General features: G+C 37.7%; 1 protein-coding gene across 4 annotated transcripts in view; it reads right to left on the minus strand.

The window, feature by feature from the left end:
• LOC124605113 (kelch-like protein 38) overlaps nt 1-18,462 on the minus strand; it is a 136,607-nt gene that overhangs the window by 85,699 nt on the left and 32,446 nt on the right. For all 4 annotated transcript variants that reach the window (XM_047136592.1, XM_047136573.1, XM_047136583.1 and 1 more), the window contains one exon: nt 2,701-3,769. In XM_047136592.1, coding sequence (XP_046992548.1) covers nt 2,701-3,751 — 1,051 coding nt within the window. In that variant the 5' untranslated portion in view covers nt 3,752-3,769. The remainder of the gene's footprint in view (nt 1-2,700; nt 3,770-18,462) is intronic.

The raw sequence follows: 18,462 nt of genomic DNA on the forward strand, positions 1-18,462 counted from the left end.
CTCAGTGCTGAAAACCCTATCGAAATCCGTGTATTGATGTTATTTTCGTTTCTATTTTATGCAATCTATTTCATAGCTGTGCTTTGACAAAAGGCAGTCACACACTGTATTTCATATACTTTTAATGCATTCAAAGAGAAACAAATTCTCCCTGATGTTTGTCTGCCTACCCACACTATGTCACCCTGGTTTAAAAGATGTGCCATGGAATAGCCTGAATAAATTTTCAAAATCACCACACCATACGCCATGTGATATAGGTCGGCAAGGAGAAGCAGGGGCTTGTGTTGTCACTTTTGAAGACTTCTAATTCATGGTGAGCTCTATGTGGTAGGCATATGTACCATTCATTTTTAATATGTTTTCTGTTCTGTTATCCGTACTCATTGCGAGAACATGGCAGTTTAACTTGTGCTTAAACTATTTGCATCACTGAAATGAAGCACTTAAAAATAAAATTCAGGGGTATATTTCATTGGAGCTTATGTGTAAAGCACTACAAATAACACAAAACACAAGAGGGAACTTTCACACTGACAAAATCTACAAAGAATGTCATCCAACATAGTATTAATCAAACAGTTTCACCATTAGGAACAACTATACCATTCTCATTTAAATGTCCATTTAGAGCATTAAGACCTTAGAATTAAAAATGTTGCAATGAATCAACAAAATGTCAGCCACGTAGTTTTGTCTCCATACAAGTAAATTTTTGTTTAAACCAGGTATATTCTTCAACACATTCAAAAATGGCTTTAACAGTCAAACTAAATGCATGAATAAAATGTCTGCTTACTGGTGTATGAGATAGCAGCTTTTCTAGAGACAAATAAGAGATTTATAGTTTCTGATATCATGTAATCTTTTATCGATAACAGAGGATAAGAACACTTTTAAGTTAATAAAATAATGAAGTTGTGGCTTGCTGTGAGTCACTAAATATGATGGAATTAGGGAGATAAGAATGGAAGTAAATTTTACATTAATAATGGAAAGTAACAAATAAAATGAATCAGAACACTACTGTGGAGAAAGTGAAGGAAGTTTAGGGTGTCATATACTATTGATGATGAGAGCATTAGAGATAAATGCAAGTGCAGATGAGATAAGGATGCAGAAGACAAAAGGTCAAGCCCTTTTCAAAGGAACCATCCTCATATTTGTCATAACCAATTTATGGAAATGGCAGAAAACCTAAATCTGGATGGTGGATGAATACTGAAACCTGCTCTTCCCAATTGTGGTTGCAATACCATGACCACTGTGATACATTTATCAATGTTACTGTGGAGAGTAGAGTAGTCAATAGATAATGGATCATGGACTATGGAAGGAGAAACTGGGAGAAGAAATCAAACAGAAACAATAAATTAGCTGAGGTGAGAACAGAAAAAAATTGGTAACACTAGAATGAGTGAAAGTATTTGAAAATAAGAAAAGTATAACAGAACACAAAATGAATGAGAAAAGTGTGGTACAAAAAAGGTCATAGTAAAACTGATGAAGATTGTGAAAATAAGGAAGTGAAATACCAGGAGAGGATGCAGAAAAAACAGTAAATAATGATGAAGAAAAACACAGCAACAGGAGAGACTAATGTCAAGAAAACAAGAATCAGTTGGAAAGCAGACTTCTACCTGCAAAGTTCACAGAACATTTTTGACACGAAATCTGCAATAAAATTGCTACTTTTGTATCACAGAGCTATTTCTGTGGCAATGGATATACTATCCACATGCATTTTCTATCTGTGTAGTGGTCATCAGACTGAAGTAAAAAGTTGAATAATTATTTCATTTGAGGTGATGTACAACGTAACTGGTGCAGCGTGCCTAACTCCATGATAGGTCTTTGTGATACTAAAGTGGTAGTTGTATGAGGATACAAATGACTAGCTCTGGATTTGGAATAGTCACAAGAATTACCATCTAGTTGAACAAAAACAATTTATGTAGCTGCATAAAGGGAAACTGTAACACTGACATAGAACATAGTTGATACATTGAACCAGAGTAGTTATTACCTCCACTGTCTTTGTCAATTATTTGGTGGGTAACACTCCACATGACAGCAATGAACTACACATGAAAGCTGATGAGAATAGCTTGATAAAAAATCAAGGTGTATACAGAAAGTACTGCATTCCAAACATTACTACTGTAGAACTGTGAACATGATTTTGTATGTTTTCAATGGCTTCTTTACTCTTTTATGTACCACAATCAGTCACAGAGAATGTCAGACCATTGCCAACGAATCATACTTCTCAAAATGTTCAAGTAAACTGACTACCCTACTGTCTTTGAAATCCACTCTGTCATTTGACTTCTTAAGTCAAGGGATGTGAAACAGGCAAACATACATTGTTGACTATGTGAGATCTCTGAAGATAAAGTAACAAATGACGGAACAGTAAGGAAATGATAGCAAAAGTTCAATGAGGATAACGAGCCAACACACATCACCCCATCCCCTCTCAGCCCCTCATCGATTATCAAAATGGCAAATGGTTTGAATGACAGCTGCATACTGACAAAACAGTCCGCTTTGAGAGTATGAATAACATAACAGAGATAAGTTACATGTAAACAGATTGTTCATTAGCTACCACTAATTTCTGCTATTACTATCTGAAACCACTGTCTTAAGTTTATAGGAACATATTCTACAGTGTTATATATTTATTTATTGTCTCACCTCTGCTGATAACTTGATATCCAACTGGTTCATGTACACCCTCATTGATTTTTGACAAGTGCAGAAGTGGCATTGGTTGCATTAACTTTCTCCCTTCAAAGTATATAACATATATTCTTTTAATAGGGTTTCTGTTTTCATGTACCACTCGATGTCCAACAATACATGGGACAAGAGGTATAAATCTGGCTGGAGTATTCACCAACTGAGCAGCAATTTCCTTCATTTCAGGGTTTAAATCTTCTGAAACCAAATCATCAGCATTCTTCTCCCCTTCACTGAAGTCACTAACACTTTTCACAAGATCTTCATTTGATGCCCTTTTTTCAAAATTTCCATCTGATGTGTGTACAATTGGTTTCAGACAACAGCATATACTCTGACACTCCAGAGAATTATTTTTTGAACAAGGTTGTGAGATCTGGGAAAGAGTTACAGAAGCAGAAAGTTTATCATCTTCATATGATAAATTATGTACAGTAGAAGTTTCTGCTTCTTCATCTGATGAGTGTGCACATGCTTCTTTCAAGTGCAAAATTAACCTCAATAGTTTGTTCCCTGCAGAACTTATGGGATACAGGAGCATAGTCTTTATGTCTGAACCACTCAACTGTGAGAACCTAACACACTGTAGAACTCTGCATGTATATTCTGCTCTTTCTGGATTCTCTTGTAGCCAATTCATTCCTGCCTCAAAAACTTCAAATTCTCCTTCTCTTACATTTAAACCATCATTTGATAAATAGTCTTCCAACTGTTCTATCGTAAGCTGAGTAAATGATGGTGACAGTTTCACTTTGAAGAACTCCCATAAAGCAAAAGCTTTAGCTTTCTTGTATAATTCAATTATATCAAGCTCATATGTTTTGTGCATTGTTTGTAAACAAGTTTCAACTGTTAACCATTCTTGAGCAATCAGTCTTACACATGTCTTTTTTAAATCTTCAAATTGCAGCATACTTGAGGCTTGAAGCACTGACAGTATCATATCCGAGTTTAAAATTTCAGATGGAATTTCATTAGTTTGTATAAATTTCAGTACAACTTCCATAGCATCAGGTTCTACACCCTGCAGAAGAAAAGAACATCTTATTTCAAATGAGGCTACAAGGATGTATGGAGCTAAAGAGAAATCCACTACAACAAACATTTCAATAAAGGACAACACAACATAAATGTAACAATGTTATATTCTACAATAAACACGTATGAATAAATGCAGGAAAATGGAGGAGTGTGTGGGAACATACAGCAAATGCCATCTTCGGGAGTTAGGTGGTAGTGCATTTCGAAAAGTAAAAAGTTAAACAATATACAAATACAAAAGGAGCAAACAGGAAAAGCATTAACATTATACTCAAAACAGTCCTATGTAACAGTTTGCTTTAAATAAATGAACTACGTGAAATGAAAAACAGTACTTGATTACTCAGTTTCAACAGGCATTCAACACTGAAAGTAAAACAAGTGCCAGTTAAAAGAAAGAATTAACAATTGTAAATAAGTCTATATAGATTACACAGACAGAACTGAATGAATACAGGAAAATGGGGGAATATGTATCACCAGACAGTGTTGGAATCAATGAAAAACAGAAAGGATTATGTAAAGTTTAGGAGAGGGAAAGTATTAAGGTCTGGACTGTGAGCTACATGTTTATTAATTTCTACGACTTCCAGCAGATTGAGCTTTTGGCTTTTCCTTGGCTACCACATATGCTAATTCATTTCTGTCAGTTTCCATTTGTCCTGATACTAAGTAGTGTGACATCTCCTTTCTCTAGCTTTCTAGGTAAAGAGAATCCTGGAACTTGTAGAGATGTTTATATGCTGGAAAAATGCACTGTGTAGGTTCATGGGCACTCAGACAAGGAATTCCACAGCACAAATACTACTCATCTACTCCTTTGCCCTCTACAACATGAGGAACTCAGCACAAAATATATTTTACTTGATAAACATATCTTGAGGACATTCAAGCATGTTAGCTAAACATAAAGTTATTGGTATGTACCGCCCACCAAATACAGATGTGTTGTACTATCTTGATAGACTTAACAGGGCAATTAGTCAAACAGGCCTCACTGACCTTAGTGTAGTTGGAGACTTAAATACTGATGCAAACTCCTGTAATATAACCTACCTGAAAATAACGGATATATTAAACTCATAATCTCACAAATATAGTGAATTCTGACACTAGGGTAACAGAGTCAAGCTCCAGTATGATACATTAACAAAAATGTAAGAGACAGTGTTAACTTTCAAAGTGTTGATTTTCATTACTCAGATCACTATTGTCAGGTGTTAGAATATTTCAGGTTTGCTGTATCAACAAGCAACTAAGATAATTGAGAAGAAGCAGATCCTGAATAGCACCAACATCAGTTCCTTCAAAACTAAGTTAGCAGAGGACAAATAGGACACTACCAAACTAAAGGGTCAGAAAACAAATGGGAAAAATTTTATAGGACAGTGCTGAAGCATTTCGACTACTGCTGCCCTCTCAAAGAAATAACCAGGGTACAAACCAACTCTTGTCTTGAAAGTAATACTAGGCTGAAACTTACACCTAGCCTGATTAAGTTAAGGCAGAATATATATTATCTTGACTGTTTATATAAGGAAAAAAAGCTACACATATTTAAGGAAAAGTACAATCAGGCCAAAAAAACTTTTAAGGCAGATCTTTTATACCTGAGGAAACAGATAATGATGCAGTAGAGCATTCATCCAACATAGGTAATGCATCCTGAAGACTAATCAATAAACATTGTAAAGCCACCAGCAAGGGATATAGTGAACCAGTTAGCATTAGACACGAGGGTCATCCAGTGAAACATCCAAATGAAGTATGGACTTTATTCAATAAGCGTTTTATCTGTCCTTTTGACCAAGGAGCCACTATTATAGATTTACAAGCTGGCACACCAAATGATGTCACGGATGGTATAGAGCTCGAATTTATGGAGGTGAGTCAACAGGAAATATTTAACACAATGCAAAAGCTAAAGAACAATCATTCATCTGGATGGGCTGGTATCTCAAGTGTGGTGTTAAAGAAATGTGCCAATGAAATAACTAAACCCCTTACCCATCTTATCAACTGTAGTATTAATGAAAACATATACCCAAATGCCTTAAAAATAAGTGTAATTCAGCCAGTCCTTAAGAAAGGAAGTGCAGACGAAGTTTCAAATTATAGACCGATATCACCAATCGCTACCTTCAGTAAAATATGTGAAACAGTTACCCTATCACAGCTCCCAACATTTTGCTCAAGACACAAACACTTACCAAATGGCAGCTTGGGTTTAGGAAAGGCTAAAGCAGTTACCAGTTTCTTCCCGAAGTATATAGCAATACGGAATGGGGTATGCACACAGCCGGAATATTCCTTGACCTGAGCAAAGCTTTTGACTCAGTAAACTATTAGATTCTCTTAAAAAAACTGTGGGTGTACAACATCAGTGATGCATCAATGAAACAACTATCCACCTATCTGGTGAATCGGAAACAGTGTACCAAACTTACACATCAAATTGACGATAAGAGCTTAAATTTTAAATCCACAAGTGAAACACTGACACATGGAGTTCCTCAAGGCTCAATTCTTGGACCTTTCTTCTTTTTAGCATATATTAATGGCGTACAGCCAATTAACTCATACATTGTAAATTATGGTGATGACACCTGTTTTATTTTATGATAAAGATTGTGAGGAACTGAAATTTTCAGCAAGAAATGGGATACTAGAATTAAGTTCATATTTTCATGCACAAGGATTAAAGGTCAATGTAAATAAATCCCAGATGCTAATATTTACAACTGGCAGCTCACATGAGGTATGCAGCATAGTGGCAGAGGAAGCAAACAAGTGTAAATTTCTAAGGATACATCTGGACTCAAACCTCTGGTGGATTAGCCACATTAATGCTGTATGTAAAAAAAGTCAGCAATGGGCTGTATCTTCTTAGCCAACTGTCCAAAATGGTGCCCAACCACATGCTTAAAACTGTGTATTATGGGACAGTCTATCCCCATCTTAGCTACTGTATAGAAATATGGGGTTGTGCTGCAGATGTTCACCTCAACAGAGTACTATTGCTACAAAAAAAGAGGGATTATACATGAACTAGGATATAAAGACTCTTGCCGTGATGTTTTCAGACAACACAAGGTACTTCACCATATATTCTTTGTATCTTTATAAATTACTTACTTTTTTCCTCACAGAAAATTGAAGTAACTAAATGTAGTGATATACGTGACTACAACACCAGGTTCAAAGAAAATTACTACCGACAATGAGCAAGATTAAAAATGACGGACCAGAGCCCATATACTAATGGACTGCTTTGGTATAATAAACTGCCAGAGCCCATGAGAAACAGTAATAAAAAGCAATTCAAATCAAAACCAAAAGAATTCTTAATTGAAAAGTGTCTCTATTTACTCAACGTATTTTAAATGGTTAAGTTTAAGAGCTGTAAAATATATAAAAAAATAATTGGCTCTATTAATGTGTGTAAGATGTAATGTATTCTGACAAGCATCAATTTTACTGTTTAACTACTACCTGTAAGGCTAAGATCTAAATGTATTTTATGTTTGTAACTGTACTTGATGTTTGCAAAAGCCATCATATTGATGGCTCCACACAAAAAAATGTAAATAAATAAATAAAAGGCATGTTTTTTAAGTAAGGTCTGTTTTGTTGTAGAAACTAGTAGTCTGCGTGGATACCGCAATGAGCGTGCGTGTCATGTACTGGCATGCCTCGGGAGCAACTGTGCTCAGTTTCAGCTCTGTAGCTAACCTGTACGGTTCTGTTCTGTGCTTTCAAATGTTTAAGACTATCAACTCGCCCACCACGTGTGAGGTTCACTCAGTGATACGGTTTTTGTCAGCAAGGAACCTGTCTGCTGCAGAAATTCATCGACATATTTGCAAAGTGAACAGCGACACTGTTATGATTGAAAGCAAAATGATTAAGTTGGTATGAGAATTCAAAGATGGCCATGACAATGTCCATGATGAGGACCGCTCAGGTCACCCTTCTTTCATTACAGATGATTTGGTGGCTTCAGTTGAAGCAAGGATTCGTGAGAACAGGCACTTCACAATAGCAGGTGTCTCAAATGAATATCCTGACATGTTGAGATCAGTGCTTTACAACCTTGTTTCTGAACATCTAAAGTTTAGGAAACTGTGTTCCCATTGGGTCCCAAAACCCTTAACAGAGGACCACAAAAACCAAATATTTAAATGTGCGATGAAGTTCTTGACTCGTTATCACGAAGAAGGTGTTGGCTTCATGAGCTAGATCGTAACTGGAGACGAAACATGGGTTTTGCATATCACGCCCGATCAAAGCAACAGAGCGTGGAATGGAGGTACACACACTCAGCAGTAAAGGTGAAGGCCACACAGACTCTGTCCCATCGCAAAATCATGGCGACAGTGTTTTGGAATAGGCATGGTGTTTTGTTGGTCTACTTCACACAACGAGGAACCACTATCAATGCAGAAGCATACTACCAAACCCTGAGAAAGCTACACAGAGCGATTCAAAACAAAAGACACGGCATGCTGACAAAGGGAATTGTCCTTCTCCATGACAATGCAAGACCTCACACTGCACGTCAGACCTGCGATTTATCAGACAGTTTTGTTTGAGAAGTTTTAGACCACCCACCCTACAGTCCTGATCTTGCGCTGAGCGATTGCCATCTGTTCCTCCACCCCAAACGAGACCTTAGTGCCAACTGTTACAATGATGACAAAGACGTGAAAACGGCAGTGAACTCTTGGTTATCACAGCAGGCAGCAAGTTTTTGTGAAGAAGGTATTTTAAAATTGGTTGAGAGTTATGATACCTGTTTCAACAAACTTGGCAACTATATCAAAAAATAGTGTAAGTATGTACCTTCTGAAAATAAATTTCCTAATTTGAAACAATCTTTCATTGTGTACTTATGTTCAAATGGACCTTACTTAAAAAACATGCCTCGGAAATGCTTAGTGAAAATAACAGCGCCACTATGAGATATCCCCTGCTTAGACCAATCTCTAAATACTTCCATCTAGCATGGTGAGTATTTCTAATTTTATAGAATATAAAAAAAGAATTTGCAGTTGTATAGCCCCACTTCAGTAAATTTGATGCCAACTGACACTTAAGTGTGCTTTGCGCAGATACCAAATAAACTCGTTTTCCTCATGTAATCCTTGAACATCAAGAGTTTGGAATATCGGTGATAAGCTGCTCACAGACAGCAAGTGGCACTTTTACAGCTTGGAAAAGAGAGGCCAGTCGGGAGGAGGGGGAGGGGGGGGGGGGGGTGGTAACCTCCACAGGGTGTGTACCCAAGTGATCAAGAGATAGGCAGGAGAGCCCTACAATTCAGTAAGGCTGGTTGAAATACTCAATACAAGCCACAGACCAACAGGCAGCCCACTTGCTGGAAGCTTTACAATACTAGTACAACCTCTCTACAACAGTCATAAAAATAGAGCGTCCATGTGCAGAACTGTGGGTGAAGACTGGAATAGCATCTGTGCTGGAGGTGATCTCTAGTATGGCACTGATGGCCTTGATATCCGTACCCCAGAACAGCTGTAAAACATGTCTCATTACTTATTAGGGGTGGCCTAATTTAAATCCTGAAGAGTGTTATAAAATTCCTTTGCATATGCAAACGCATCATACAAACAGCCTATGAATTGATGCCTCAGAAACACTAAAGCATGCCCCTCAAGCAATGCACAGTCACGGTGCTCTGGGGGACTTGCGAGAAGTGGGCTACCAGACAGCATGAAAGGCACTACTATCAATAGGATGACTTTAAATTGTAAGAAAGAACTGGCCCTTCAGTTATGGTAACAAGACTGAAGAAGGAAATCTGATAATAGACTTTTGCAGAAAACATGGATTAATTTCAGGAAATACATGGTTTAGATGGGTGTGGAGAAAGAATGACAAGGACTGGTCTTGTCTGGCAGAGTAGGGGGAATGGAGATAACTGGAAGATGTGATGGAAATGCAAAGAAAAGCTTTTGAAGTGGTCAATAAATTGGTGGTAGCCAATTTGAAATTTGGAAAACTCACGAAGTTAACACAAAAAAGGGAAAGAAAAATAAAATGTATGTAAGTTGTAAGAGAAGGAAACAAGCGAAAAGTTCCAAGAAGATCTGAAACAAATTCCCAAAGGAGGAGTGACTAATGGAAAAGAATAATGGATTTTTTGCAGAAGAGGTTTTTTAAAGTTTGTAGTAAGTATCTGTGGAAGACTATCAGGGACTAAAAATGAAAAAGAGAACAACAAAGAGAAAATGCAACAACAGGATAAAAGAAGCAGTTAAAGAGAAGCAAATGGCTTGGAGGAAGTGTATAGGTAATGACAGTATTTAAAATTAGCAAAAATACGAAGAAGCCAAATATGATGAAAAAAAAAATAGTATAAGAAGATAACACATAAACTTTGTAGGAAAATGTTAAGGGAAGTAAAACACAGAGGAGATACAAAATACGTTAAATCAGAAACAGGAATATTGATACAAAAAGATGATATGCTAAAAAGATGGAAAGAATACTTCTCAGAAATTGCTGAATGTTAAATACAGGGACCTGATAGACGAGAAGGAAAAAGGAAATATAATGGAAGAAGAGGGAGGAGGAGGAGGAGGAGGAGGAGGAATATGTAAGTCATAAACAGACAGACCTACATAGAAGATGAAGACTGCTAAAGCAGCAGGTGTGCTGTGGTGTCCACAGAAATGATAAAAGCATCACAACCAATAGAGTCATTGTAATTATACAGATTATTTAGAATAATCCGGAAGAAAGAAAGAAATTCCAGAACAGTGGGGAAATAGTCAAACTATCCCCATTTCCGAAAGATGATAAGAAGGAATTTAATGCTGCAGAGGGATCACCCAAATTATGCGTGTAGCTACGATCTTTTAGAGAGTATTGGAAGTAGCTGAGGAGTAAATAAGAAGGAAAAATGGAAGAACAGTATGGTTTCAGGAAAGACGGATCAACATATAACCTGATGTTCACGTTAAAACATTTGATTGAGAACAGATGAGAATTTGGAAAAGACAATGTGATGACATTTAGAAAGCCCATGCCAGTGTGCCTAAACATGTTGTCTAGCAAATATTCAGGGGTAAAAAATGAATATAACAGAAACAAAATGGTCTGACAATGAAACGGGTCAGTGACAGGGAAGTGTGTTGTCCCCCCTATTCACTGTAGCCATAGAGAAAAATTGTGGAGGTATTAAACCATTGGCTAAAAAAGTGCCATTGTCATCTTGATAAATGTTGAACACCACAGCCAATATCTCTCCTTTATACATTATTATGTGAGGCAATATTGATAATAGTGCGCATGCTCTCTTTTCCTGCACCCTAATAACACTATAGACAGTTGAACTTTCTACAACATCACTCAGCTCCCCAGACATTTTCCTCTTGTGTGGACACTCCAAAGTAAGTAATTTATATGGGGATTTAGCAAACACATGCTCCAACAGTCAAGCTATTGAATAGCAATAGAGACAAACACGTTATGTGGGTAAAACACTGCTACTGAGTTGATCTCTCAATATTCTCTCTCATTTTCACACATACTGCTCATTTGAATGTGCTCAAAGGTTTACATTTCAGTGATTACTTCCTGACATGGACATGAAGAAGTGTTAAACAGAGATTACGAAGAGATGTAACTTGTAGAGGCTCAAGCAGGGCATCAAAGGAAGCAGCTGAAATACACACACAACAAGGCGAACTTGATGCTTTGCAGCTGTATTCGAGCACAGCAACAGCATTCACGAATGGGTGGATCAGATCATGTGATGCAGCACTCTGCAGCCTTTAGGTCACTTCATTCCACAGTTTGCTGTTCTTTTTCATAATCAGAGTACTCTCCAATGGAACAAAAGCCATGTTGCTTGCTGATGACAGTGATGAGGGATGACAAAATGTAAATGCAAAGACAGAGAGAGAGAAAAATTTGGGGTGAGAATAAGCAAAGACAAGATCAAACCAATAGTGATGTCAAGGGTAAGAAAGGAAGGAAGGGGAAGATAAAACTGAATGGAAAAATTTTGGATCTGGGCAACAAGAAACACCTTTGTTTTAATGATATCCACCCCAAATCCTGATATCATGTCCCTTTCACTCTCCCCAATTTCTCAATAATACAAAATGTGCTGCTCTTCTTTGAACTTTCTTGATGTTCTCTTGTTAATCTTATCTGGTAAGTATCCCACACCATGAAATAGTACTCCAAAAGAGGATGGACAAGATAGTGCGGGCAATGTCTTTAGTCTGTTGCATTTTCTAAGCATTTTGCCAATAAATCACAGTTTTTGGTTCACCTTCCCCACATTTTCTGCATGTTCTTTCTAATTTAAGTTTTTGTAATTGTAATTCCCATGTATTTAGTTGAATTTATGGTCTTTAAATTTGATTGATTTATTGTTTAACTGAAGTTTAATGGATTACTTTTAGCACCAATGTTGATGACCTAAAACTTTTCATTATTTATGGTCAATTGCCAATTTTTGCACCATAAAGACATCTTTTTTAAATCGTTTTGCTTGAGAAGGAAGAAGAAAATTGCCTCTCTCCATGAGTTGGCAAACTGTCTTGTCTGATATACTGCATTAAAAAATTCTAGTTGTATTTCATTTCTTTTGGTATGCAGGCACCACATTTACTATTCTATGAAATCTGGTTGTTACTTGGAGCAGTATGATGATCCTCAGGGAGTGCGCAGTGCCAAATCTGGCTCCCACATGGAGACAGACCAATTATGCTTCTCACTCATCACTTAACACTTCCGGGCTGAGATGCCGTTGTCCATACATAAGACTCTCCTCTGACGTTTCGCCTTAAACTGCGGAAGGCATCCTCCGAAGACAATTGGCGAACTACAATGAGAGAACGAGTGAGCGCCATATATATATTTGCAGTGTTTGGCAGTCTCAATGGCCTCTTTGTACATTTGCGCACAATAATGTGACGTCTTTGCTATGATGGTCATCTCGATAACTTTATTAGAGCCTGGGCTAGTAAGCTTCTGATTTAAAGAGTTGCTTCTTGTCGACTGAAGAGAAGATGCTTTCACCAACTAATTGGTCATTTTTAAAATCCTTGATGTCGGATCCTTCTGAAGTTGTTTGTAATTGTTGGGATCCAAAATGTCCATGATGTTTTCATGATAATCTTTACTTTTCATTACGACAGTAGCGTTGCCTTTATCTGCAGAAAGCAAGATGATGTTTTCATCTGCGTTGATGTCCCTCAGTGCCTTCCTTTGTACCTATGATAGATTACTATTAGGTGGCTTACATGTGCGGAAGATTCCAGCTGTTTCCATTCTTATAACATCAGCAGACTGCTGTGACAGCTGACGGATACCTGCCTCAACATTAGACACAATATCTTCCGTGGGAACCATTCGGGGCGTCACTGCAAAATTTCCATCCTTAGCAAGTACTGGAACTCCATCCACAGTCAAGACTTTGTCTGACAGGTTAATAAACTGTCCGAGAATTATCCTCTCTTGTGCCTCCCAACATGATCTTCTATAAGGTATCGATCTTCCTCTTTTGTCTAACCACTGACATTTCTGCACTTACTTCCATAGTTCTAAATGTAAGGTTCTCAATCCTATTCCAATTGTCATACTGCAGAGTATTACTAATGAGAATATGAAGGTGAAACAGCTTACTGTTGGTTTACGTCAGTGCTCACTGTGTCTGGTGAATCCTCTCTCATGACACTGCTGATTCATACGGCTGTAAATTCGATGAGCTTGTGCCGAGCGGAACGTCCTCTTCACTTGCAGAAATTTCGGAACAGTTGACATGTCCCTGCAGCGTAACAGGAAGGTGAGCGAACACAGTTGTTGTGACTTCTTCTTGCACATTGTGCGACTGTCCTCTGAGGATGCCTCCCGCAGTTGAAGGCAAAACGTGATGGGAGACTCTTATGTATGGACCATGGCATCTCATGGCCTCCATTTTATGATTATACTTCTCACTACTGGTGGATCTGAGAGCCAATCCAGTCCCTGATCAGCTGTGTGGTATTAAAGGAACACTGGATCACTGGAACAGAACTGCTGGCCAGTATTTGCTTTCAGGACATAAAATGTCAGTACTACTTACTGACACACAAAAATACACACATTATCCAACCTTTTGGAAGTAATTGTTTCTTACTTGGAGAGGACAGGGGGATGGATTGGGGATGGTTAAAAAGGAAGAGCTGACTCAGACCCCAAGATACGAGGGACCTAATTATTGAGAGTATGAGGAAAAACAAAAATCATAAGTTACAGTGATGTAGCCATGACAAAATCCTAGGTCATCACTTTGGTGTTGTTTGGGAACAGTTTTGCATGTGGATGGCCAATATTCACGAACTATTGCATTTACCAGATATCCTTCTTATGGATTTCCTGGATTTTGTTGAACAAACAGAATGCTTGACGTGTCCAGGGCCAGTCACTATGACCTTGTCTTGCTCTCTTAAACAGATTTCCTGGCCTTGCACCTTGTAAATCCTGAAGGTTGCAAGATTTGCTACAACTGGATTGCATTTACGCCACAAAGCAGGTGGCGCCTTTGTTTCATCAAAAGATTTCCCTGATATTTTCAGGTTGATATTCTAGATTTCCCAGAACCAAATTCTGCAGTAGAACGTTTTTAGTCTGACTGACAAGACTAATGACTTTACAGAAACAGAGCAGAAAAACTTTGGACCTACATTTTCTGAGAGAGGTTTGTGGCCAAATCATCAGCTAGATTCCACAACAGATAAAACAAAACAATAGTTTATTAATAGTTTTATCAACAATTCTTCAGTTACAAGCTCTTTTCACTGCTACTGCTATCTGTTACCATTCCATGACACTGTGTAACATCCTCAAGCGTACGAGAATTCCTTACAGGAAATTACTTCAACTTCTTGTCACAGGAATGTAATGACTTCGTTAGCAATGCTGCATCAATTTTGGAACTGGATGCTCTTCACACTGTGGTTATTGTTTACTTTAAGTATGTAAGTCAGCAAAATATTACTTTAATTTCCTTCTCGCTCCGTACGATAAGTCTCCCCTGGCCCATAGTTCTGTGTGACTTTCCCAAAATCTACCCTTTTTCCTACACCTCACCAGTCCTTTTCATTCACCCTTCTTCCTTCCTCTTCACCCTTCTGCTGAAGAAGGAGCCACCGGCTCCGAAAGCTTACCAATCACAACATTCTTTTATGTGTGTGTTTTACCGCCGCTTGGTGAGTAGGTTTTTTATCAATCAAGTTAAATAATTTCATCAATAATCGATTATTTTCATTGTTCTAGTTATATAAGTATTAATATAAGTGAATAGGAACTGAAGCCTGCATAATCATTTGTGATCTACAAAACATCCATGTTCAAATATGGATCTGTATTAATAATTTTTCAAAAATTAAATAAGCTACCTTTGCTCCTATGTAAATGATTATTTCACATACATTCTGTCACAATCTCAATCATGCAACAGGAAACGGAGCTGGAGCCCGAGAACTCAAAGACAATAAGATTCCCAACGTTGCCAAGTGAACTGGAGGTTGTAACAATCAAGCAACAAAACTTTAGTTCAGTGCACTTCTTAACCTTTCCTTATACAACTCCACAACAGACTGTTTTCAAAGCAGAATATCAAAGTTATTTGTAATTAAATTACTCAGAACATTTCTTTCTATCATCAGAGTGTTAAACTCCCCCTAGCCTCTGGAACACACTGAGTCTTCCAGAATTTTCAATCCAATCATTTTCCCTGAGAATTCCCAATTTTCATCGTTTTCCACACAAGTCACATCCTAAAGCAGAAGCATATCAGATTGCCAAGCAGCATTCTGCATTCCACTGGAGAGCACTCTGATTTTGAAGAGCAGCAAACTGTGGAATGACGTGACATAAGGCTGCAGAGTGCAGCATCACAAGACCATGTCAGGAAGTGATCACTGAAATGTAAATTTTTGAGCACATCCCAATGAGCAGTATGTGTGAGAATGAGAGAGAATATTGAGAGATCAACTCAGTAGCAGTGTTTTAGCTGCATAACATTTCTGTCTATTGGTATTCAATAGCTTGACTGTTGGAGCATGTGTTGGCTAAATCCCCAGATAAATTACATACTTTGGAGTTTCCACACAAGAGAAAAAGTCTGGGGAGCTGAGTGGTATGGTAGAAAGTCCAACTATCTTAGTGTCATTAGGGTGTAGGAAGAGACAGCATGTGCACTATTATCAATGTTGCCTCATGAAATAATGTTTAACAGGTTACGTTCCATTCAGAAAGCTGTTGCACGCAGCGACTGTTATACTTACTTGTAAATAATGTTTAAAATGGAGATATTGGCTGTGGCATTCAATATTTATCAAGATGACAATGACACTTTTTTAGCCCTCTCCCCATTATGGAGGCTATAGACCCCCTGGGAAAGGGATGTCCAACTCTTAAATGGGGCTCTTCAGTTTTCTTACATGCCTCATTTCTTCCACCTGAATATTGACTCTTTTATTGGTCGCCTGCAACACAGGCTTTTTTGTTTCGGTATTGTTAGAGATTTAGCTTTCAACTTCTTGGTTGCCTCAAGTATGTAAATTGTGCCGACAGAACATAAGATTTTCCTGAGGTTTTGACCTTAGTATTTGCTTTTATGTTTTTGAGAAGGTTTACTTCCCGTATAGATCAGTTTGGCACAGGGATGAGTTGATTTGTGTCACATGGAAGTTTTTATTTTAGTCAGTAAAGTGATAATGTATATCACAGCGCTTTGTTTTATTTACTATCTTTACCTCCTACATTTACTTCAAAGAATATAAGGGTTTCCATAATGTAGATACATGGTAAAGGAGAGACCATAGATCTTAAACAGATCTTCACAGGAGTCTATATGTATGCATCCAATGACTATTCTAATGGCCCTGTTTTGCAGTCTGAATGTGCTAATAGCTGTTCCATATTTAAGCTGGGAATGAAAGCAGGCATTATATGCATGATTTGCTGTTTTCTTGTTGCAGCAGGATTTTAATCTGCAAAGAAAGTACCGAATCTTGCTCAATTTTGCATTAGGATATTCTACATGCTCATTCCATTTTACATTACTGTGCAGCCATAGTCCAAAAAACTTGGGCACTGTACTGTAATCAAGTATTTCATTGTTGATGGAAAGATATGGGATGTGCATATCTTTGTTCAGCACACTTTGAAATGTTAGTGAGATGACTTTTTTTTATAATTTTTTTTTATTGAAAGCTGATTATTGTGTGTCCAGTTTACAAGATCTGTTCAAAAAAATAAACTTATTTAAATAATGTTTTTATTCAACACACACACTTCCTAGTGTTGTGTCACTTGCCTTGTGGCCCTTGAAAGCTGCTTCTGAAATGTTCTTGAATGCCTGCAATGAATTCTATTTGATGAAATCAATGTTGTTGAAACATCATTCTTTCAGTTCCAATTTTAATTTTGAAAATGAGAAAGAGTAACACTGAATTATACCTTTCACCCAAATAACAATGACTAAGGAACTATGCGAGGAATCAACAGTGGACCACGATGTCATTATGCGGTTGTGACAGACATAGTGCTGCATACAGCACATCGCAAGTTTCTTCTTATCTGCTTTAAATATTTTTTAACAGGCCTTTTACTGCTATTTTGTTAGCTGATGATATGGCAGAGACCAACTTTATGACAAGCATTTCTTCACAGGAGCGCTTGCAGATACAAGTACTTTTCATGACTTCTCCTTACAAGGTCTACATTACAGAGCTGCTTGTATTGACTATAATTTTGGACATAGCTTGAAATGATGTTAATACTGGTAGTTTAACAGACTGACATGTTTTCCCCCCTACATCATATCACTCCCACTTTGTGGCCTAAAGCTTCTGAATTTTAGTTTCTTCATTGAAAGTTCACTCTCACAGTTCTAGATTGTATAACTTTCAAGCAATTTACACACAATGGTGGTGTGAAGATTGTGTTCGAGTCTCATTTGCATCTTAGCCAACAGGTGCCTGACCATTGCAATTTATGGTGGAGTATCCATACTGCTGGTATTTAAAACACCTCATTTGTATGGGCACATCTGGGCAGACCTTAAGATGCATAACACCTTTACTGATATTTTCCAATAATGCTGGAATACTGAAGATAAATATAAAAGTGGAGGTTTCCACAATCTTAGCACTGAACCTCTTCAAAATGTTTCTTACAAATACAACTACTATTTTTCCCATTCAAATTTTTTAAATGTGCATCCACACCGCATACCTGTAAGAATCAACAATTTTGCTGAAAGTCTGGTGTTACGCCAAAAACGTTTTGTGATTGCACCGAGTGACGTCACCTTTCATAGATGTGTTTTCCAACAATACTGTGAAATTTCTGCTAGAGGTGTTCCATTTACAAAACCCCTTTACTGACTTTAGGTGCCCTGCTGTACACTGCAAATGGCAAAGGTTTTTTTAATCTAAAACGTTTACACTATTTCAAAGGACCCCCCCCCTCTCCCTCTCCCTCTCCCTCTCTCTCTCTCTCTCTCTCTCTCTCTCTCTCTCTCTCTCTCTCTCTCTCCCTCCCTCTTTCTCCCACATCATTCTGTGACATAGTACATGTTTTGTTACATGTAAGAGATTTCTTCAATGCTGTTGTTCTTGCAGTGCTCCCCTCTAAAAGATGTTTTGCTTG

This window comes from Schistocerca americana, chromosome 1, assembly GCF_021461395.2.
Source record: "Schistocerca americana isolate TAMUIC-IGC-003095 chromosome 1, iqSchAmer2.1, whole genome shotgun sequence".
Lineage (NCBI taxonomy): Eukaryota > Metazoa > Arthropoda > Insecta > Orthoptera > Acrididae > Schistocerca > Schistocerca americana.